Source organism: Corvus hawaiiensis, chromosome 5, assembly GCF_020740725.1.
Source record: "Corvus hawaiiensis isolate bCorHaw1 chromosome 5, bCorHaw1.pri.cur, whole genome shotgun sequence".
Lineage (NCBI taxonomy): Eukaryota > Metazoa > Chordata > Aves > Passeriformes > Corvidae > Corvus > Corvus hawaiiensis.
Genome location: NC_063217.1, coordinates 7,350,825 through 7,374,747, shown reverse-complemented (window position 1 = coordinate 7,374,747; position 23,923 = coordinate 7,350,825). Strand labels below are relative to the sequence as shown.

Genomic DNA, 23,923 nt, shown 5'->3' with positions numbered 1-23,923 from the left:
CCTGTCCTGACCACAACTGGGACAAACTGTAGCCTTCAAACAGGAACACCACAACCAAAATCCAGAGCCTCCTTAAGCTGCCTGGCAAGACTGAAAAAACATTACAGTGAAGGATATTGTTCATTTCCAGCTTAGCCAGATCTTGAAACTCTTTGCTTTACTAGAGAGTTTCTACCGTTTTAAATAATTTTTTGCTTACTGAGGCACCTGGTTTGATGGCTGGGGCCGCCTGTGAGATGAGCTGTGAACCAACACCTCTGTTGGATCGGGAGCTCCAAGCTGCACGGAGCAGCCATGGAATGCAAACCAGAGCTCCAAGCTGCACCAAAGCAATCCATGCTTGCCACCGTTTCTGACCCTCATAGAGCTGAAGGCTTCCAAAGCCATGCCAGAGCAAGCCTGAGAGCAGCCCAGCAGCTCAGAAGAGCCATCCAGGAGGCTACAGCTGCCTGTGGCACACAGGCCTCGCTGCAGCCAGAATGGGTTGTGTGACCACAGATCTGCCAAGTGAGCAATCAGAGCTAACAAACAGCTGAAGCTCCCCTAGGCTCCTTCTGGAACACTCCCTTGTAACACACCATCAGGGACTGAGTCCTCATGTTGGCACCTGGCCCTCTGGAATCACACCTCCCATAGATGGAGGTCCTTGTTGTAGGACAGCTGTTCTCTTCTCCCATCCCAAACTAGGTTTTTTTGGGGAGTGTGGGTTTCTCCACCACTCTGCTCGGGTCACAGAAATCAAACAAGGCTGAAATCTCAGGAAACCACAGCTCTAACTGGTACTTAAGAGAAGGAAAAGCAGCAATTTCCATGCCCTACAATTGTTGTGCAGTTACCACACATTCCCTCAGGTCCAATAGAAATCTACCTCTTCTTTCCTCCTTTGGGCCTTTTATGAATTTCTGTAAAGTAGGGAAAAGTGAGGTTGCCGTCCTCAAGGTATGCTTGCCCTTCTACAGTGATGCTGTACACAGTGCCCCAAAGAGACAGAGGTGCTGTTCCACGTGGGTTTGAGTAACACTGCTCCTCAGGGTGACATCCTCTCCTCCTCTAACTTGAGGGTGCTTCAACTCTTGCCCCAGGAGAAAGGAAGAGACCAGTCACTGCATAACTGATAGCAAATTCGTCCAGTACTAACATAAGTTCTCTCAGTATCTGTCTCCACCTACTCTTGGCACATTACTTTTGCTCTAAGGAATCATTAAAATCTGCCACTTCAGAAAGTGCCCAGAGAACAGACGCAGCAGTGAGTGCATGAGCACAGGCCTGCGCCAAGTTGCCAGCACTGCAGCAGTCCAGACAAACGTGTTCTGAAGCATCCACAATGATGCTTACTGAAAATGGAACCTTTTCAGACACACCTCCCTGGAAAGCCCAGGTATTTACAGTTTCACAGTGGCTAGTACAATCAGTTTAGCAATACCTGTGACCTTTAAGTGTTGAACATGAAAATAAGTTGTGGTCCTCTGACTATGCTTTGTTAGCATTCTTTAAAGCATGAAAAACCCACACCTAACATCACCCACAACATTTTATTAACAGGAAGGCTCTAGGACATTAAGCAGTCTTCTAGGAAGAGACAGAAAAAATCCTCAAGTATACTGTTCATATATGGAAAGTTTAAACCAGAAATACTTATTTGACTGAAATGCTCTGAAGAACAACGGTTATGGTTGTTGTGCGGCATTTTTTTGGTTTGCTGGAGGATTTTTTGGCATTTTTGTGTGTGTGTGTTATTTTTCTTCTTTTTTTTTTTTTTTTTTTTTTAATCTTGCAGAACACTGAAAACCAACACGTGGAAGTTACACTCATTTTAAGAGAGGCCACTGTCAGTTAATTTTTTTTACATTTAAACACAAAACAGCTTTCTAATTTTATATAATCAAGAAATGGAAAACAATTTTTATTAACAGTCTTACATTTACAATCTTTTATTAGCTAATCAACATCAACATGCAAAAATAAGCGCTAAATACAAACCTCTACAATATGGTTTTGTTTAAACTACAATGGTTTAATTCTTTTGAAAAGTCATAAGGATGTGTTCTGCAGTTGTTAAAATTGAACTATTAGTTTCAGTAATGAATACTATTTAGACCCTAGAATTATGTAGTCATCCTGCAAGGCATCTTCAGAAACTTCGCCCAACACTTAAGAATACCAGCTCATTGTCATGTGAGTACATTCTCAAAGCAAGAAATAAGGCAGTAGCACTAATGATTTCATATTGAACCCTATGCACATAACTAATAACTTTAGAAGGACTTTAACACTATGGTAGACTGGAAAAAGAACATTTAAACAAGCATTGGATTTTGCCTGAAATGTTCTGAGTTCTTCTTGATACTTATGCAACCTCCTTAAAATATTTGGGTTTGGAAAAAGACTTCATACTCCTTCAAACCAGTCTCTATTTGATCCTCCAGAGAAGCTACCTTGTGTCAAAGACATCAAAAATATCTTCCCATGGAAATAAGTTATATCATTCATGTTCAGGATGACTTCACCAGAGGATCATAAAGAAGGCAAAGAGGAGTTTAAAGGAGAATACATTGGTAGTATTGAGATCTTTGATAACAAAAGGGTCTTGGACAATTGTGAAAAAGAGGGAAAAAAAATGGATCTCATTTCAAATCTGTTGTAACTTTTCCCCCAGTGCAAGTGTCCATCTTTAAAGAAAGCTATCCTTTAGAAGATGAAAGTACTTTTCTTTGAGAAGAGTCCAATTTTTGACCTTATGTTACAAAACCTTAACAATCAAAATTTGTTTTTGTGTTTTTTATTCAAGTACAAACTTAAGTCATAATTCCTCTCTTTTTTTTTTTTTTTTTTTCCTCGTTTCAAGAGTGTTTATTGTTGCTCATTGATCTTTGGTCGCAAGAAACAATAATGCCACCGACAGGTCTGCTCCCCAAGGTGGCAGGTTTTGCTTCTTTGCCACACATTAAGGCCCCCCCCTTTACAGGGTATGCCAAGATACACTGTGTCAAAATTCCAGTGGCACTTCATCATGTGTTTTACGGACCTACATGATGTAGACTTTCTCAGCTTGTGAGAAGTTGAAGACTTCTTTGGTTCTTGGGCAAATTACTTTGTCATCTTGACGAATAGAAAGCAGAGACTGAAAAAGAATGAAACCAAAAGATAATATTCACAACAGTAACTCAAAGCATTGCTGAACTGTTTAGGAAATGAATTTTTAATTTAAAAAAATGTTGTGGTCTGAGGTCAAAACATCTTTGCCCCCAGAAGTTATTTATTCTACATTATTGCACTCTGGAGGGAAAGATTTCCAATGCCATTTGATCTCATGTTACAAATTCACGTAGTTAGGTATGTGACCATTAATATGTCTTCATTAAGAGCAATTTAAGCAGCTAAATATACAGTCCTTAAAAAAACATTACTGCAAGAATTATTTTTCTAGCTTCTGACTAAGTTTATAAGCTCTTATTTTAATCTAGCAAGTTATTCTAAACCACTGCTATTTTAGCCTTCAGCAAGCCATTGACTCCAACACTTACATTGTATCCATAGACATATCCATTTGGTAACATCATAGGAGGATTATTTTCGTTCATTACATCCCCCGAAATCTTGCAGACTAGTCGGGAGTTGGCACAATGTGCCATCGGCAGGGGCTGAGCCAGCTTGTTCAGGGATTTGCTACACACAGGGCAGTCGGGGTTTTTTGAGCTCCCATCCTCTTTATAACACTGTCTGTTAACAGCAAGTTAGGGAACAATCGCCACAGTGAAACCATAATTAATTTCCCATTGTATGGGAAATCTTAAAAGATCGTCAGCTGTGCCAACAGAGCCCAGGTGACAGAATGCACAGGAATATTTAATTCAAGTTTAATGTGTACATACAAGAATCAAGGGTTTGCTTTGTTTCTAGGAACAAGAAAGAACCACACATATCTGGCGGCCTGCACAGGTAAAGCTTCTGAGGTGTAGCACTCCAGCACCAGCCCTTCTCCAGCACAACACAGTGTGCAGCAAACCCAATAAAATTTCAAAGGATGCAGATATTTTTGCATATTCACATAAAACCTGCCAGGTAAGTTTGTGTTTCAGTGCTTAAAAACCAGTAATTGTGACCCAGCTCACTAACCCTTGCAGGCATATTCACTGATTTAAGACACGTGAAAAACAGCCAAACCAATCACAATGTTACATTTTACCTGAAAATTTTTGTTTGGGCATGCCTTCTTCTTAAACCACAATGCTATTTATTATTACCTCCCTTTAATTTAATAGTGACCAATTCATACTCCATCTGAACAGCTCATGAGCAAAAATATTGAAGTGTCACATTTCTTATTTAAACTCTCTGAAAAGCATCCATAAGCCAAAAATAAACCCCCACAAGGCTTTTTTTCACTCCCAGTAATATCTGCATTGAAGGATACGGTGTTTTTATAGCTGAAAGGCCTGCCTGGAGTGTTATAGTAAAAACAGAATTGTTTCCCAGCTGATGTAGTCTGTAGTTATCATATCTAAACTGTTGGATCAGCATTCTCCATCGAGCAGGGTCCAAGAGATCCTGTTGAAAAACAACACTATAAGTTGCTTTCAATCTAATTGTCCCAGGGAGCAAAAGCCTGGGAGTAGCAAACTGTGCAAAACTCACTCAAGCAAACCCATCACAAAACAGAAGTGGACCACCCCGATGCATAATGTTTAAGAAGTACCTTTTAACATTACTTTATTAAATCTAGTATTATTTAAAATAGCTGGAGCAATATTCAACCTCCCTTCAATCTCCAGATGTTCTAATCAAGGTATATAAATCTTGGTGAGGTTACTTCTTCCATTTAGTTTCCTAGAATACTGGACTACTTAGGAAACAACATTAGTACTCCACAGCCTCCGAACCATTAACATCAAAAAGTCAGAATTGTTTTTAAATCACGTCAGGCTAATTCTGCTGATAATCATTTACAATATATAATATTTACAGAATTTTGTAAAAAGATTTCAAATTGAAGAAGTTGGCACAACCCCAGGTTAGAGAAAGCTTACATAAGCTACTCAGAGACAAAATTCTATAATGGCATCTGTGTTACCTAAAAGTCAGGGAATAGTAATTAAAGACAGGATTTTTCTTTCCATGGAAGTAAGAACTAAACCCACAGGTCACAGATATATTGAACCCTAAAAGCAATGCTGTGAAAGAGTCACGTAGGAAGTGAAGATCCTTTGGAAATATACCTAGTGTCATCTATACAGGCAGACACCTAATCCTTTCTTTCTCATCCTTTGTATCCATAACCTGCACTTTGGTCATGAGGAGTGACAATATTTATTTACCTTTATATAATATTTGTCACATAGGTATTATACACATTGTAATGTATTGCATTGATCATATTGTCAACTGTGCATGCTATGCTTTGAGGGAACAAGGAGAAACAATCTGGGGACACCTTACAGCACCTTCCAGTACCTAAAGGTACTACGTGAGAACTGGAGAAGGACTTCTGACAAGGCTATGGAATGACAGGACAAGGGGAATGGCTTCAAACTGAAAGAAAGCAGGGTTAGATTGGATATTAGCAAGAAGTTCTTTGCTGTCAGGGTGGTGAGATACTGGACCAGGCTGCCCAGAGAGGCTGTGCATGTCCCATCCCTAGAACCTGGCACTGCTGAGGTCACACCTCAAGTCCTGTGTTCAGTTTCAGGCCCCTCACAAGAAGAAGGACACTGAGGGGCTGGAGTGAGTCCAGAGAAGGGCACAGAGCTGGGGAAGGGTCTGGAGCACAAGTCTGATGATGAGCAGCTGAGGGAGCTGGGGGTGCTTAGCCTGGAGAAAATCATGTGGACACAGCAGATGAGGACATGGTTTAGTGGTGGTGCTGGGTTGATGGTTGGACTGCATGATCTCAGAGACCTTTTCCAACCTTAACAATTCAATGATTCTCTGGTTCAAGGACAGGTTGGATTGGGCTCCAAGAAATCTGGTCTAATGGAAGGCACAGTGACATAAGATTGTTCAAGGGATATCAAAAGAAAGTAGCTTGTTTTGCCACAATAGTAAACATTTTCCTTAAAGTCCTGAAAGAGGAAAAGCCAGAGAAAGTTCTATTCATTGGTTACAGAAGATGCTTTTTTCCTTGGATTAATAAAAATCAGTTGCTTAGAGATAGGATCTCACAAACTTTGTCACAGATTTAAGAAGAATTTACTTAAAGGCATTTTAGGAAGCCATTTATGCACAGAACTCATAGTGAAGATACTAAAGGTAACTCAAAACACGCTCTGTGATTGTGTTGAACTAGGTAATTATTAGAGAATTCAAAACTTAGCTTCCATAAACTAGAATGTTTTAAGTCATATCCATAAGTATCAGGGAATTTGTTCTCATTGTATGGTTGTACATGAAACAATCCTAGCCTTTTCTCCTTGTTCTCCCTCATTAAAACACTCCCCCCAAACTAGCCCTTAGAATAAAAGACAGGATTTTTATTTCCTGTTTCTTTCGAACTACTAAAATAATGATAAGCTCTATCTTACACCCAGTCTTCTAACACATCTATCATTTATGCTCATAACTCAGATCAAATCAAGCATGTAAAATACCAGGATCCTTCTAGGACTCTGGGATAAGCAAAGAAATTCATATTAATTCTGCGGGTTGTTCATTTCAGGGGTTTTTTGTGTGTTTGTTTTGTTAAACCATGACTTCATCATCATGTTTAGAAAATGTGTTTATACTGGCACTGCCACATAATGGCTTGGCATTTCATGGAATTCTTGTCTTGCTTTGACAACTCAACTCTTCTCTACCTTCTGCCTCCAAAGCCAAGTTAAAAAGAAGTGAATTAGCACATGACCACAGAACTCAGACTGTAGAAACAGTAGCTACCTATGAATTTTGCTTTATTTAAATTTAGATGTAGATATTACCACTAATATCTACATTAATTTGCATAATACAAATAAATGAACACTTATTTTAAGGACCAAAAATATTGCTTTCAGATCATTCAAATCATCTTTCCTTTCTTCATGCCAATCACTGCAACAACAGTAATGTGAGAAGTAGAATTAAGAACTGCTGCTGGTGTATTAAAGCTACAGTTTTGTATGTTGAACAAGACCCTTTTTTTTTTTTCTTTGTACTTCCCCATCTTCTGCCTCTTGCTGTATATTCAATTATTGTGCTTCCAGCCCCACAGATCTCTAGTGCTGGGCTTATGGTAAGCCTAGCTCAGTGTGAATCCATGTTAGTACTACAATTCCACTGAAACAATACAAATACTTTCTGGATTAATGTACAAGGACTGGTTACTAAAATTAAGAACTCTTACAAAGGCGGAATTTAGGAAGTAAAATTAAAAAAAAAAACATTTATCTTGATATTATCAATGCATTTTCCTGTGGTGAAAAAAGAACTGAAACAACTGTTTTAATACTGTGTTGTAGCACTGAATTTCAAGCAGCATGTTACCTTATAGGGAGAGATATGAGTGTCTGAAGGAAAGGCCAACATTCCCATCACCTGTCGAACCTCATCCAGCTGGCTCCCCTCAGCCTGACTGAAGTGCTTTCTTGCATGTCTGAAATAGAGAATTGATACTTTATTAGACAGCCTTGTTTCCAAATCAAGTAAATTTACTTAATTATGGAAGATTTTGGAGAAAACCTCTAGATTCTGCTCTCAGTATGTGAACTCCAAGACTGCTCTATGTACATTTAAAGGACTTGAAAAAACACATCCTGCAAATGGGAATGCAAGAATGACTAAGAATTAGCATTTTTACACTGCAATTTCTTAGAAACCAGAATCTTTTTATAGTAGTGTGAAGTCTTGCCTCACCTAGAACTAAAACAACCGTGATTATTAGAAGAAATGTCTCTGCTCATGCAGGCTCCGTGTATGACATTCCTCTGGGATACACTCACAAGTGAGAAAAAGGCAGTCTGAACATCAGCTGTTCCAGACCCATTACACATCAAGAGTGTTCAAGTATCTGCCTTGTTTATACTGACATTTGGGGCAATGTTTATTTTGAATAAATGATTTTTTGGGAGCAGGTATACAGGCTAGAAGACAATATCACTTTCTGTGCAGAGTACAAGAAATTGTAGGGCAATGTAATAGGAAACACTTTGTTAAGAGCACTTTTTTTAGCCAAGAAAAAAAAATTAATTAGAACTTTAGTATAAATTTTTATACTTTAACACATACAGATGGTAAGGGACACACACATGGCTGAAAGCTTTGATATTTGAAATAGTATTATTGTATTACCAGAAACATTTAAATCAAAAATATAAATTTTAATATTTTTCAGTAAATAGTACAAAACCACAAAATTATTACCAGATTATAAGGATATTCAACTACTTAAAAACCCTATATGAAAGTTTCCCCAGCCTAGTCTTCCCAAGATCAGTAACTCTCAAGCTGGACTGTAAGTGTGCAGGAAAACCCTTCAGCCTTTAAGCTGCACGATTAGTTCAGCATTTCTGCTAAAAGCTCCTGCTCTCAGTGGTGCACAGATGTAGCACAGTGGGCTGGGTACAGAACCAGCATTATACTGAATATCTGGCATTGCTAAGTGTAGGGAAGTTTTCCCTATGCTGTGACTTTTGCAGAGTTTTTATTATGGAGAAGATACCAAGCCATCTCTCAAGTACTCTAGTAAGAGTTTGCTCTTTTTTAACTGTTGAAGAGTCTTTTACTAATTCCTAAATTACTTTTAGGAATAGACAATATTTTCAATATGCCCATGGCTTGAATAAGAAAACCTAAGTAAGTTGTTTCTTTCTCCAATTCTGAATTTGACTACTGCACTGAGGTCATCAATACCATGAGAACAGTCTCTTTAGCAGTGTTTCAGTACTCCCACTTCCTCTCCCACCCAAGCCAGGAAGCAATGGAAGTTATGTAGGACAGACTGTTTCCACCCAATTTCCTATGCTGGGTGAGCAATTCAGGAATGTAAACATTGTTCCCCAGGTGATTACTGTTAGGAGGGCAGAAGCACAAAGTCCCTGGCCTGAGAGAAGAGACAGCCTGGACACACTGGAAGAAAGCTAAAATAACAGTGGAGAGCTGCAGATGAAATCAAGAGCTTTTGAAAACAAAGATTAGGCAAACCAAAAAATTCAGATCTACCAGTTAAATTACTACTATCTGTGCATGCATGAGAGATAAAAGGGGAAAAAAAAAAATCTTCTCAAAAGAACTGATTAGAGTGCAGTTATGTTCTGTGATTGTAAAACAGAAGTGACACTTCAGTTTTCACCAGCCTGGTCAATACTGAGGTTCTCCTCCCTGCCAGGCCATCAGCCTTCCATCACTTGCAAAATACTGAACACACTGGGATGTGGTGGCTGTTTTGGGTTCAGCCAGAATGAGTTGGGTTTTCCAAAGTGACCTTGTGTTAGTTAGCCTTCATCTCCTGACTTTCCCTCCCTCCTGTGTTCTTTAAAGAAAAACAAGGAAGGTTTCCCACAAGGTCTGCATGCTATGGCTAAACTTTATCCACTGAAAGCCAACACTGAAAAATTAAAATGGAGCAAGATATCTTTCAAAGGTGAAGCAAGTTCATTAATTCATAGCACTCAAATCTTTTTTAGATTGGGAGGCAAGACACAGTACTGTAAGTTACTTGGGAATACACAACAGTGAAGTAACACCTTATTTGCTCTCATGCCATTATTCACCCCTTTCCTTGTCATTCAGCTATTTCCACCTCTGTGCAAGTGTTGTTATGCTCCTGGAGGTCTATGTGAACACTACAATGCTTAATTGCAATGTCTTTACCACCGTTAGCACATACGAGTCACTATAGCTAAAGCAGGGAGCTAAATTTTTCTAGGTAGTATTTTTAAAATCCTGACAATAGACCCTTCCCTGAATCTACTAACTAAATTCCTGTGACATATCTAAGTAATAGGCAGAAAATTTTGTTTTTTGAATCCCAGAATGATTCTGTAAACTCTGCGAGGACGAAGTCCATCTTCTTTTGTGTGTTCCTCCAGCCCACGCAGGTACAGCTGAGCTATTGTACTTGACAAATATTTACAAAGACTTGAAGACCTACAGTTCACTAATAGTACATTAAATTGTTACAAAAGGATACACATTTGCAATGTACAGCTTATATATCTACATATGCCTGAATATAAAAATGAACATATTTATTGGACAGTAGCAATAATTGAACACAAATATAAGGCGTTATCAAGAAAGGACTTGTTTCTACTCTGATTTTTGGCCAATGCCTGAATGCCTTTATCTCAGATCCTTATGACAATCTGCAGAATTTATACTCAAAGTGCTCAAAAGTTTTATTATTTTTATACCCCTGTTCAACCCCACCCCACCAAAAAAGTAAAGTGTTCATTCATCCTTGTAGGAGAGAAGTTGACTAAAATGATAGACTGTAGCCATTTTCTCCTAACTTTGCCCACCATCAGCTCTTATTTACTCCTTTTCATCCTTTGTAGTCCTAGAACAAGAAGTGCACATGATGTTTTGTTGAGCTTTTAGCTGAGAACTTTGTGTCTCTCTGGCATTGCCTAAGAGCAAAATATCAGAATCCTGTCAGATTTCCCAGAATGAAATTAGTGAGAGCTCCTAAAGTGTGAAATTGGTGTCAGTCATTCATTGTTACTGTAGTAGGTACAAATTTGACAAAAAACCCTAGAGACTGAGAGTTAAAGGCTAATGATATTAGCAAAAAACTTTGTGTTATATTTAAGCTTAATAGATTTACTCTTTCTATTCAAGAACAGTTTTTTACATTCTTGAAACTTGCATTTTCAAGGCTACTCTGATAAGGTACCTCAGAGGAAAGTCTGTTTGTACTCATTCTAAAAAGCTATACAAATTCAAACACTTACTTAATAAGATGTGTAATTTTAAAGTGCACATCAATTTTAATGTAAAAGCAATGTCACTTCAGAGGTTCTCAGCAGGCAGCAGAAGCTTTCAAACTTATTTAAACACCAGCTGCGTTTCAACAAAATGTCAGTTCCCCCAGTTCCACTCATACAGGAAACTCCTTGGTAAACAGCCTCTTTCTTTGCTTTCTAATGGATGCCTGACCTATTTATTGCACCATGGACACAATACTGAAAGAATCCTGCTGCAGGCACTTAACAGAAGCAAGCTAATAAAACCACAAGTTGCAAGGGTTTGCTAGAAGCAATGAGATTTATGCCACACCTCCCCAAAATGTATTCCCTTATTCATTACTTATTTACTTTGAAACAAAGTAGAACACAATGGTAAAAGCTTACATTTTTAAAGCCACATTATGGAAAGGAAGCATTGAGATGTTGAAGTCTGAATGTACAGAATAATCAAAACTCATCTTGCTAGAAAGGAATAAATTAAGATACAGAAAGACTTCCATAGCTCCTTTTCCTTTTACAATTGGTTATGAAGTTAAAGCAGCATTGCCACGACTGGCAGGTTATAACTGCCAAGTATAAAATGTATGTCAACCCTGAATTTCAGCAGGTATATGGAATATTATATGGAATATGCACATTTCACCCTTACCAACACTCAATAGGGATAATAGGGATGTCTTGTTTGCAATATAGACAGGAGCTCGAAGTTGTAAACCTCAGAGACTTCAGGAATACAGGTTATTCCACACAAAGCATGCTGTGTCCTCTTGAGGGCTGACAGCTTGCAAATTTTACCACTTCTGATGTGGAAGAGGGACGAGAGGGAAACAAATATCCAGTAACAATAAAATACAGAAGGACCTTATCTGCTTTGTCCCAGTTCTCAGCCTATTTCCTTATTTCAGCTCTGTGCCTGCCCTCTGGTTTCCAAGCTACATAAGGAAGCTGTAGCTCAAAGAAAATAGTTTTTAGAGCATGGACTACTCATTGTTAAGATGCATGACTGCACACTTGGCAAAGAAACAAACTGAGAATAAAGCTAAAGGCACAGTATTCATTTGATATAAAGAGCACCATGGGCTTCAGAAGACAGACAATGGAGTTGAGTCTCTTTCATCCTTTTCTTAAGTACTTGACAATTCCTTAGGATTTGATAATTCTATCAAAGGGTAAGTGCACATACCTAAATGCTAGCTTGTAGGTTTTGTTTTTAATTATTATGTTTGGTTTTAATTATTAACATTAAAATTAGCTGGAATTTATCAGATTGCACATTTGCATTGGCTGGGACCAGAGCAAAGACAATTTAAGTGCAAGTAGGGCAAAGTAGGAATGATATTAGCTCAAAGCAAGCCATGCTTTGAATGAAATTAAAAATAAAACCTGAAATTAACCCTAAAACTTTGCCCTGCAGGAGAGCTTCTCCATCTACACTTGGGAATATGCTAGAATGTTTTCAGTCTGTGCATACATTATGATACTTTTCTGTACATCTGTGCTGCTCTGACCAAAATATCAGCTCTGCCACAAATGTAAGTTTCAATTTCTGAAGTACCTAGTTTGGGTTTAAAGGCAGCAGAACTTGCAACTTCCTTAACATAGAAATATTATGTGGCAACAGTGTTGTCATCAGGATGCATCAGCAAAGCTTCAGGTCTGGCCATGAACTTCTCACCTCTCTTTAGGTTTAAATATTCTTACAAAAAAAGAACTCGCTGTGAGTACTCCCTCCCTTGGGCACATGTAAGCTCCACTAGCTCTGCCAGCTGCACTGTACTTTGGCACTGGCAAGGTCACTGCTTATCAAATTATCAACACATTTCTTTGTCCCAGTATCAAAATTCTACTTATTTCAGCAGGACTAGTTTCCTGTGTTATCCTGGAACATTATTTCGCCTTAAATCAGGACCATTAACTCAGATGTATAAATTGCTTCATGTGCTGGTACAAAAAGTACTGTCAGAAAAACTGTATTGTGGTTGAAGTCAGGCAGTGCTGAGGTGTGACTCCACTTCTGTTACTGATTCACAGCCCCACTGGGGGTTGTTACTTTCCCCCTGCAGTCCCCACTGAACTACTTCAGAAGAGGTGAAAATGGATATTGAGTTGGTTTCTTAATTTGGAGCCAGAGGAAGGGAGTGAGGAAAACCTAACACAGCTCATCCCTCTCCCACCCATGACCACACAGAACTCTAAATTAGGCATCAATACAGGAGGTGAACCCGGTCTTGCAAGTAACTTGCAGAATAAAAAGTTTAATGAAGATAGCAAAGCAGAAGAGAATTCAGTCAAAATAGAAATGTTAAAGCTTTAGATGAAGGTTTCATTAACCTTTTAGTATTTTTGATGATTAAAACTGTAATGAATTGCCATGAGAAGCTAGCTGTACCTTTTGAAAACTAGTTAAGGGTGAATATATATTTACATATTATATGCCACCAGAAAATCCATTTACTTCTGAAAACAGGTTAATTTTCTAAAACTTGATTTTGAAGAATAGGAAGATACAGAGTTTCAGTGACAACATCAATTCTTTAAAAAGGCACATCTGTGGAATGGCACTTTGCCTTTAAAACAAATTCAAGCCCATCTTAAATCCCAAGACTGATGACAATACCAGGCGAGACCCTTCACAGGCTTTACAGGGCTTCTGGGTGTTGCAACAATAGTCACATGTTTCTAATGAAGCATAATACCATCTTGTTAAGAAAAAAATTGTTTGGAAAGCATCCTAATTTCATACCTCACAGCATCCAGTCTCTTGTTCTGTCGAATGAGTTCAATGAACTCCTGAATCCTTAGGCTGAACTCCAGACAGCTCTGAGATTAAAGACAAGACAGGGTCTTAGATGGTGCCAAAGTTGCACCGCGTGGTTTGTTAACGACTGTGTGTGCACAACAAAAAAGAAAGTGTTAATAACATGCAACCTTGTTTGCTTGCTTTTAGGCATTCATGCAAAAAAAGCTGAAATGCTGACTCTACAGACAAAATCAGCAAAGAAATCCCTAAAAGCAAACAAAATCCTCCTCCTCTTGCCTCCCATCAGCAGGGACGAACTTTTTCCTAATGACTGAAAGCATTGTTACCTGAGACACAAATGAGAGTAATAGGTGGTTTCTTTTTACTTTCTTACAATTTAAAGTAGTAGACTCAACAGTAGTTTGGGGCTATGTCATAATTTGGACAGGTCTACCCAGAAGACTCCAAGGAAGAAACAAGCCTTTGAATGTTTTTTAAAAACCCCAATATTAAAAAAAAAAAACAGCACAAAGTTTAAGTTGCTGCAATGCCCTCCCTCCCTTTCTTCAAGCTTCTATCCCACTCTTCTTGTCAAACATCTAAAAGCCATGCTGGAAACAAGTCTCAAACAAGAAAACCAAGTGGCATTTACCTGTTTTGGGAAAAAGGTAAAATTTGAAGCCTAACGAAGTTGACAGTGTCCCTTTAAATCAAATTCCATCACCAGTTCACAAAATCTATAAAAAAACTTTGAATATGTGGAATTAAAAATAAAAAGATTCTCCCGCCTCCCGTAAAAGAACAAATCACTATGCTTCTTTATAGGGACACAGTCAACTGTTTTATTACCTTACGAAAATAATGAAAACCCAAAGTGCTCTGAATCATGTAAAGGATTTTTACTCCCTGAGTTCCTCCGCTCCACTTGCTGAGCGTTTTTTTCTTTATCCATGTTTCTAATGAATAGTTGCCTTTTGTTTATTGTCCATCAGCATAGTCATATCAAAATTCCTCAGTGACTTCAGTAGGAATTTGAGCAACTCCAAATTTCTATCAGTTAGCTGCCTGGGGTGACTAATGCACAAATTGCAACAATTGCTTATTTAAGATTTAAAACATAAGCCATTTTAACATAAAAATGATGCATTCTGTCATATGTTAAAACTTACTTGTTTAAGGAACAGAAAAAATTATTTTCCAACTATTCATTTTTCTGTATTCAAGCCCAGATTCAGCAGAAAATGATACTGAGATTTTCAATAGGACTATTTTAAAGAACCTTGATATCCAAATCTACACAAATCCCTCATCTAGAATTTTAAAGAAGTTTGCTTCCACTAAAAATCTGATCAAGCTTTTTAATGGTTAATGATACTGAATCCCAGGGCTTCCTATTTTGCTAAGACGTTTCCATAGCAAAACCCACATGACAAACACATGAATTTTCAATTAAGGTGCAAGCCAATGGCCCAATGGGTTCTGCAGAAAAGTGTAACTAAAGCAGAGAGTCCTAGACAATCAGATGATGCATTCCAACACTGTATACCTTTTAACAATCCCACAGCAGCTCTCAAGATTTCAGATCACTCACATCTGTAAAGATTACATGACTGCCTTCCCAGGCCACCAAACACTTCAGATTTTAGATAAGGCTTGCATTCAGGTAGGTGGTGGCTGGGATTTTAGAGCATTAACACTGATGAGTAGCTAAGCAACTAGAAGCAGAAGAAATGTTTGTGTTTTAAAAAGAAGCGTAGTAATTTATCTTCTTCCAACTCTGATCTTTCACAGCCTTAGCTTTGGTTTTTGTTTGATTCAAAAAGAAATGAAAAAGAAAAAGAAAAAAGCGTAAGGCTTGCAGAAATAGATTTTTGTTGTAGTTCGTTTTTCAAAAAGAGGATGGGGAAGATTTTTCCCTTGCTTATTGCTTGTTGAAAATTGGTGATGAAAAAGTAAAATGTTCAGATTGTATTTCTTACATTACTTAACATTTTAAGATTACACGAGGGGGATTTTTTAGCAGTATCATTATGCAATGTGGTTTACATACAAATTCTGGTTTTCCTTTAATGGTTTCCATAACAAGACCATCATTTTCTCTAGAGTAATCACTGGCCGATTTACTTCTGCATCCCATCTTTGGCTCGTTCTCAGTTTGGTGCCCCTGAGTGACAGAGAATGTCACTCTTTGCTTATTGTTAAGTGCACTCAAACATTTTTGGTTAAAGAAAGTGCTTAGTTTAAAAAAATAAGACACAAACATCTTTGAGGGAGGCAGGGATTTTGGTTAATATCAGTTAAAAACAGATTTCTGCAAGCCCTATAAAAGATTACAGCATGTTTTGAAATGCATAATTTAGGAGACAAGGAAATTTAAACTGACTGCATAGCAACAAGTACACAGCATGTTCAGCTCATGGTACTCAATGGCTTGGGGAAGACTTTTTGTGTTTATTACTTGATTGGATTCCAGCTTTTGTTTTTGAAAAAAACACATTTAGTGTGTTAGCAAGTTAGTTCTTTACTCTAAAGTTTTATCTTCTTATATTCAACAGTTAAAAATTGCTAAGACTAAAATCTGCATGAAATTTCTCTTAGATTACCAATTAATCTCATTCGTAAGACACCTTCACATATAAACTGAATTATAGTCTCACCAGGATGTACAGAGTTATAAATGTAAGTTTACAGGCATCAAGACACTACGTATTTCTGCATTTATTTGTTTACAAATTACACCAAACCGAGTATTGTATTTTACTTGAGCGTAATTTGTTGAGACAACACTGAATCCAGATGACCTATCACTCACTTCCAGGTTTGACATTTCTGAGCCTGTTTAGCTCCAACTACCTATGCCTTTTAAGAAGATTTTTATACCTACTGTCCTTACTTTTATACAAGACCTTATTCAAGACCTGTAGTTTAAAACAAATTAACCACATCCAGCACCCAATTAGTTTAGAAAATAGTTTAAGCAAAATGTGAACATGTTGCATTTTCATACCTTCATTTTTCTGAGTCTGGATTTGTTGTCATGACACCAAGCCAAGCAAGTCATAGTCTCTTGTCTCTCCAATGACTCTTCCACTTCTTTAGCAGTTAAAAACATCTCAATATTTACCAAGTCCTTCAAAAAACAAAAAAGGAAAGAAGGTCTTGTTAAATTGTACTCATACTTGACACAGCAATTCTTCAACTTAACTGGAATACATAGATACAAAAGACTTTGTTCTCAAGACTTCTGGTTTTTAGAACTGTTCACTGTAAAAAGACATTACAGGATATTTCCAAGGACTGAAATGTTCTGATAGTGACAACAGCTCTCTGAGTCTAGTTACATAACAGAACTAGAACAAAAAAATAAAGAAAAATATTAAAGATTATACCTAGAATCTTGCAGACTTTTATGCAACTGACATGCTTAATATCACAAATATTGCCACAGCTCTAGTGAACAAAACCATTCTCAGAAATAAGATGGCATTGTCAGCTGTCAGAACAGCTGAATATACTTAAGTCTTAGAAGTTCTACCTTCTGTGAGACAAAGCTGAAAACTAGAACTAGCATCAGCTATATCACATTCACATCTTACATTTCATTAGCCAGTTTTTCCTTATAAATACAGGAAGTCTAATACTATTGGAAAAGTGGAGTAAATCATGTTAGGGTTACCAGAACGGTTATCTACAGAAACTTAAAACAAGCCATATGTATTTCTGAAGTGCAGCAGAACTTGCAGCTTTTACTAAATCTTTCATTACTTGAAATTTAAAACCAAAACATTAACATTTATTCTATAGGTTGTATGATCATAGCAACAAAACCATTTATCACCAAAAGAATAAAGGGCCTCCCGCAGCTCTAGTGGTATCAAATCCAGGTAAGTCAGACTGAGCTCAGCATTCAGACAGCTAAAAGTTTACAGAACACCACTGAGATTGGACTTTAATGGACTCTTCCCATACCCTCAGGGATAAAAAAAATTAATGTATTTTAGCAATGTGTTGGCAAATGGACTGAAAGAATGCCAACCTATTCCACAACAGTATTTTTAAAGTATTCCTACAAGAACAGGAGAATCTTTTTGCTGGTCTGAAGTTTTTCTGATTATATGCTCAAGTGGAAGAGAAGTGCATCACTCCCCTGTGCATGATAAGGTGACCATATAAATAACTCTTGCCCATTAACTCATCTGTGTAAGTAGCTTGACATATAATGCAGTCATATTAATTATCTTGCTTGCATTCCATACAGCTGCTGAGTGGAAAGACAATTCCATTTAAGTTACAAACAATAACATCTCCATATACCCCCTCAACCTTATTTGAGCTATGGGCCCTCTTAATGAACAGCATTTGCTTTTACACCAAATTAAAGCAAAAGCATTTTCTTTTACATCAAAAAAGGACTGGATCTGCTAAGCAGAAACAAATTACTGGTTTAATCTCATTTGTTAGCTTTTTATAGTTTAGGCTTCATTACAAAAAAAAAAAAATTAAAGAAGCATAAGGGCAGCATTTGTTACAAGCCCATGAGCTGGTGAGAGAATCCCAGCTATCTGTATGTATCAATCAGGTGTTAGTATAGCAGCCCTCTACTATGAGCAAAAAGACTGCGATTGCTGCCGAGGCAGACAAAACTCTTAAATAAAAAGAGAATTTCTACATTGCTTTTGAAAACTTAAAATGAAAAAGGTTCTATTTAACAGAAATGCTAATTTGATTTGCTGTTGCCAAAAGAAGTCAAAGCTTGGCAGCCTTCTCTATTAAATAGACAGTATGTATCCAGAAAACAGAGGAGAACATTTTAAATTAAAAGAGTTTCTTTCAGAACTAACAATTACATTTAAATGGCACCAATAAATAGGATTTTCTTCTCTGTTGACTCGATAGAAAGTTAAGGAACAATATAAAAAAGGCATTAAGAAATCCTTTTGTAGAGACAGAAACAGCTTTTGCATTTGATTAGACGTAGTTAGAAGTCTTAATCATGCAGACTGATAACCACAAAAATACTAAGACACAATTAGGCAATAAACCTTTAAAAACCCCACATGCCACACGGGTTTTTTTTATTCCAATCATACTTTCCTATCTTTTCTGGTGGTGCCTACTCTTGGGGCTTCTTCCTTAGCTAGGACTAAGGAAACAGAAGAAAGGAGTATCAGAGGATTAACCAGAACTAGTACAGCTCTTCTACACAGGCCAGTCAGGAGTACTCCTTCGTCTGCCTCATCTTGGATGGACAGGAACCAGTTTAGCATTCGTAGTAAGTATCTCATGTTCCAGTCAAAAAAATCCTCATTAAGACCCCAATCCTGAATAGCTTTCTGAAAGTATTCTGCAATTCAAAGTACAGGCTGCAGACCATACAGAAACATTGTCTTTCTCAGCTCCCAAAACAGGATTAAGATTTAAGAGGCTGCTACAAAGCGCCTCACTTATAAAATTTACATATAAAATTGACTAAATGTAAATACACAATTTTAGAGAAATAGTGCCACTTGATTTTGCAGGTGCAGAAAAAGCAGAAGCAAGAAATCTGTTACCACACACTCCCCCTCAAAATGACACAGTATTCAGCACCATGGCAAACGTTTTCTGAATTGTATATAAACTAAAAAGGAATTCTAACTCCTTAATTACCCTCTTTACAACACTAACGTCTCTCTTCATTTCACACTTTCAGCTTTCAAACTGGAACAGGGGTTGCAATACTTTCCTGCCAGTACTGCAGAACTAAGGAGAACCCGACCCTGCACACAGATTATTTCAGTGCTTTGATCAAACTATAATTCTTAGCACAGACTTTCTAGCCTCCTTTATATATAACTTTGCCTAAATCACTTGATTACAAATACACCATACCTGAGGTTGGGCAGGAATACTGATCTACATGAACCTTTCATTTAGTTCTACAACTGTACTGGAAAAGTCTCAAATGTCTCAAGGAGGAGAACTCACTCCATTAAGTATCAGCAACAATTACCCACTCAAGGAGGGAGCACAGTACAAACCAGGAAGTACCACCTGGATTTTATAATTTCTGCTTTAAAAAAACAGTACTGGACTAAAGTAAACTAGTTTCCCGTCTATACAACAGTCAATAACCAGGTATCAGAAGGGTAACTATTTCAACACTGGGTGAACTTTATCATAGAAGAACTATTTAATTCCATTACAACAGTGAAAACTCCAGAGAAAGACATTTATTATTAGAGAAAACTGCACATGAAGGCTGAAGACACTTTAGTGAAAGCAGAGATACTTATTTAAACAAGAATACAGCTATCCATCACCCTGTGCTCTGCCTGATTTACATATATATAGCTTTTAAAATATCACTGCTTCTTTTTAAGCTGCAAGTGCCTCCAGGGAGGGAGGTTACCAACCCTATGATTCTGCACAGAACTCCAATTATTAGGCATAAAATACTATGAAGAATGAGGATGCCTTTATGATGATGATTACTAGATACGTACTCCTGGCCAACATAAAAGCTGTATCCTATTTGTTCAGATGGGTTCTTAGTAAAGAGCATCTCAAGCATGTTTATGCACATCCCCTCCTCTGAACAGCTTTTGGACTCTCTGGTAAGCATGAGCAGGAGTTGAGGGGCTGAACTCTCAGGGCATCTCACTCCTTGCCAGGGTGCTCTCCTTAGCAGGGTCTTGTTTTCAGGAGATTCCAGCGCCTGCCCTCACTGGAGGGAAAGGCTGCAGCAAAAGTGAACACTAGTCTGAAACACCAAAACTAAGAGAACAACAAAAATGGGTCCAGAACTTAATGAATTTATGTGGTTGCGTTACAGAAAAGAAGAAATGATTCACAAAAATACAGTGAAAGTTTTGAAGAATAATAGCCATGAAATAATGAGAAGGTATGTATAAAGGCAGCAGGGTAATTTAGTTTAACTGGCAGATATATAAGCTTCACATGAATTTAAAATTAAATACAGCTATGACTATTATAAAGTTGTGAACCAAACTGGCAAATACATATCAAAATGTGAATTTAAACTGAATTTAAAGCCAAACAAAGGCTGTAACTTTAGACAGTGCACAATTAAGGGAATTCAGCAGTGAATTGGAAAAAACCAGAGATCTACATGTGTGGCTCCAAATTCATCAAGAAAACTGCTCAGAATTTTCATCACCAGATGCAACAAAAATAGCAACTTTGCATTAGATCGTAGGTCAAATAGCTTAGAAAGAACAAAACCATCTTTTCTGCAGTAGCAAAATAACTACAGAAATTCATGCAGTGTTCACGTGAGGATTTTTATGTAACATTTTAAAATTTGGAGCAGTCAGGTCAAGTCATTCCTCTCCATTGGTCTCCACTCTGCACATGAGCTGAAGTACTTTTACTCTATGAGATCTCCAGTCACAAGTCTGCAAAGCTATCAGAAGGAATGTGTGATAAAATCCCTTATAAGTCATATGAACATTTATGTATTAATATAAACCCCAGAATATTTCACATATGAAATGTGAATCTTTAACAGGGCTCAAAACCAACCAGAAATGACTACTAGAACACACAACATTTGATATTTTCAAATCTCCCATAAGCTATTCTCAAAACAAGATTAATTTGTCAAAAAAGAAAAGTTAGGCTTAAACAAGGTAAAATAAAATATTTGATTCAGTGAGAAAAGGCAGCATTTTGTAGAAAAGAAAGTTTCCTCAGTGAAAAAAGCATCTCTCATAAAATAGGCTATTTGTTGTATAAAATAAGCAATTCATAGTATCATAAGATGCTGTTCATGTATTTTTTTAAAAATGCAATTTGTTTATTTTTAATTGCTTACTAGCATCAATATGAAATTGAAAATAGGCCAGTATGCCTCAAGCTATCAGTGGCTCATTGCCAAGAGTATGTACCAGTAACAGCTTTAATAAGATTGACTGTCTATCTATACACATAACATGCATAAGAACACTACCCTCATAAAAAAGCCTTTGCTGATGCACTTCAGCCTTCAGCAGCATGGTAAACTACTTGTATATGAAATACAATAAACACTTAGATCACTCAAACAACAACTTCAGAAAAAGCTGTGTTAAGCTTTTAATGACTACTCACATACTCTCCACTTGCAACACAACCTTCCGTATAATTTAGTTCTATGGAAGTGAAATAGAAATGTAGTAATGAACAGTTACAAACAAAGAGGTCAATTTAGTCTTCCATATTAATATATTCATTTATTATAATTTCCCCTGTGACGAACACACAGCAAATCCAGGCATCCTCTCAGGCTGTGATCACTGTTACACAATTCAGGGAGAAGGCAAACACAAGGAGCTGCAAGGTAAGATGACAGGAGCAGCTGGGAAAGAAGAGGTCAGTGTATTTCCAAAGTGAGGAAATACTGACAGAGGCATCACTTGGCAGGAGCAGGAAGCCTGGAACACACCACAGTCACACTGCCTACTTGAAAACATGTGCAGGAAGCAAAAATGAGGTGCAAGTGAAGAGTGGGACAGTGCAGGTGGTTTTGATGGCAGTAACATGAACTGGGACTACAATCCAATTCCTCTGCCCCTATACAAGGGCAGGACTAAAAGGCTGCTGGAGTAACAGTTTCTTCAAAGTCAACACAGGGTATGTATGAACTGCACTGACATTGAAGGGAGACACAAATTAAGAAAATAATGGCATAGGTGGTGACAATACAGCAACACCACAATTACTGAAGACCAGATAAAGTGGGGCACAAATTAACAGTAAGAGGCCTCCTTACTCTCTGCTGATAAAATAACATTGTCTGAAGTTCATTAAGCTACTATTAAGTGTTACAATACTACACACATTAACAGGATTAGAGAGAAACTAAACAGAGTAACTGACAGAATGTCCTACTCAAAGCCACCAGCAGAGCTAGCTACTGGGGAAAAATGCAAAGACAGACAGCCAAACCACAGATTCACCAACAAAAGAGCCAGAAATGTTTTTGTCTACAAAGTAAACATAGTACCCATTGTGTACAGTCTAGCTTTCACATGAGAGCATCTTCCATACCCTCAGCATAGTACAACAGACCTTTTAGTTCTGCCTGGTTATTTTTGAAGGATCCCAGTATTTTACACTTAAGTGTCTGCCAGAAGAGCACGGTCTTTATATAACATTAGAGGATACTAGTACTTTTGTTAATTGGTTCTAGTGATTAATTCATCTTATAAACTTGTGTCCAACTTCAATTTTTCTGACTAGATTACAAAACTCCTTGGTATTTGACCTCTGCTCTCACACCTACCGAAAGCACCCATCCACAACATTTTCCAGTCATCCTCTCCCTCCAGTTTTTCCAACAGCTTTCTAAAGTATGGTCACCAAAACTATACATATTCTGGTATTGACTGCTCCAGAGCCAAGCAAAAAGAAGTGTTTCATCCACCTTCTTTTGCTCAAGGACATAAGCTGCTTGGAAGAGCCTCAAGAGTTGGAGCAAGCACTAGAGGTTGGTTATTAGCAATCTGTTTTCCCAATGCATCCTCTGCTCCTGCCTCAGCAATTTTTGCAGCTCAGCAAATGGCTGCACCTTTACCCACCAGCACATTACACCACACTAAGTACAGTAATAAATGACTACACTACAGTAGTGTAACAAAGCCTCTAGAGCTTAATATGCATCATTGGGCAGAAAAACAGCGCCTCGTTTTCTGTCACAGCCTCTTCTAGCAGAGAAAAGGCACCCAATCCTTTGGTAGTGGAGCACAAGCCCTACAGCTGTTGTCCATGCAGGCTCAGTCTGTCTTAGCAGCTACACACATTCTCTAACAAAACATTATCCTATCATCAAATGTAGTAGTAAGAGCAAGCGTTAAATGTGAGGTAAGATTTACACTTTGAAGGAATGTCTGGCAGGAAGAAAAGACAGTAAGAAGAGGCATAACCCAAATCTCTTCTACTCCTGGGTAATCTCCAGGTATGGTAACACCATTCCCCATTTAGATAAAATTTCAATTCAAGAACTTTTCTTGCATCACCAGCATTCCAGACTAAGTATTTTGTAATAAATTAGCTCAGTTGTGATACAGTACAGGTAACCCACTTTGTCTAAACGGACTGAAAAAAATATGATGTTCAACATCATAGCACAATTCATGTTGTTGGCTTTTGAAGTGTCAAATGATTTGTAATGAGGAAGTTTGTTATTCTGCTTCGATCTTGACTATTTCACATTTACATAATTCTAATTCCTCAAGATGCTTGAGACAAACTGCAGATGTAAGGCTGTGCAGGAACTGCAGCACTTTGAAATTCAGATGAACACACCCAGACGTTCATTATACCA

The 23,923-nt window shown here is 37.7% G+C and overlaps 1 protein-coding gene across 4 annotated transcripts in view; it reads right to left on the bottom strand.

Annotated features, from left to right (window-relative positions):
• Positions 1–1,745: 1,745 nt before the first annotated feature.
• MAEA (macrophage erythroblast attacher, E3 ubiquitin ligase) overlaps positions 1,746–23,923 on the bottom strand; it is a 49,789-nt gene continuing 27,611 nt past the window's right edge. For all 4 annotated transcript variants that reach the window (XM_048304296.1, XM_048304297.1, XM_048304295.1 and 1 more), the window contains 6 exons: positions 16,625–16,747; positions 13,621–13,697; positions 7,456–7,564; positions 4,415–4,548; positions 3,525–3,720; positions 1,746–3,121 (listed from right to left, as the gene is read on the bottom strand). In XM_048304296.1, coding sequence (XP_048160253.1) covers positions 3,026–3,121; positions 3,525–3,720; positions 4,415–4,548; positions 7,456–7,564; positions 13,621–13,697; positions 16,625–16,747 — 735 coding nt within the window. In that variant the 3' untranslated portion in view covers positions 1,746–3,025. The remainder of the gene's footprint in view (positions 3,122–3,524; positions 3,721–4,414; positions 4,549–7,455; positions 7,565–13,620; positions 13,698–16,624; positions 16,748–23,923) is intronic.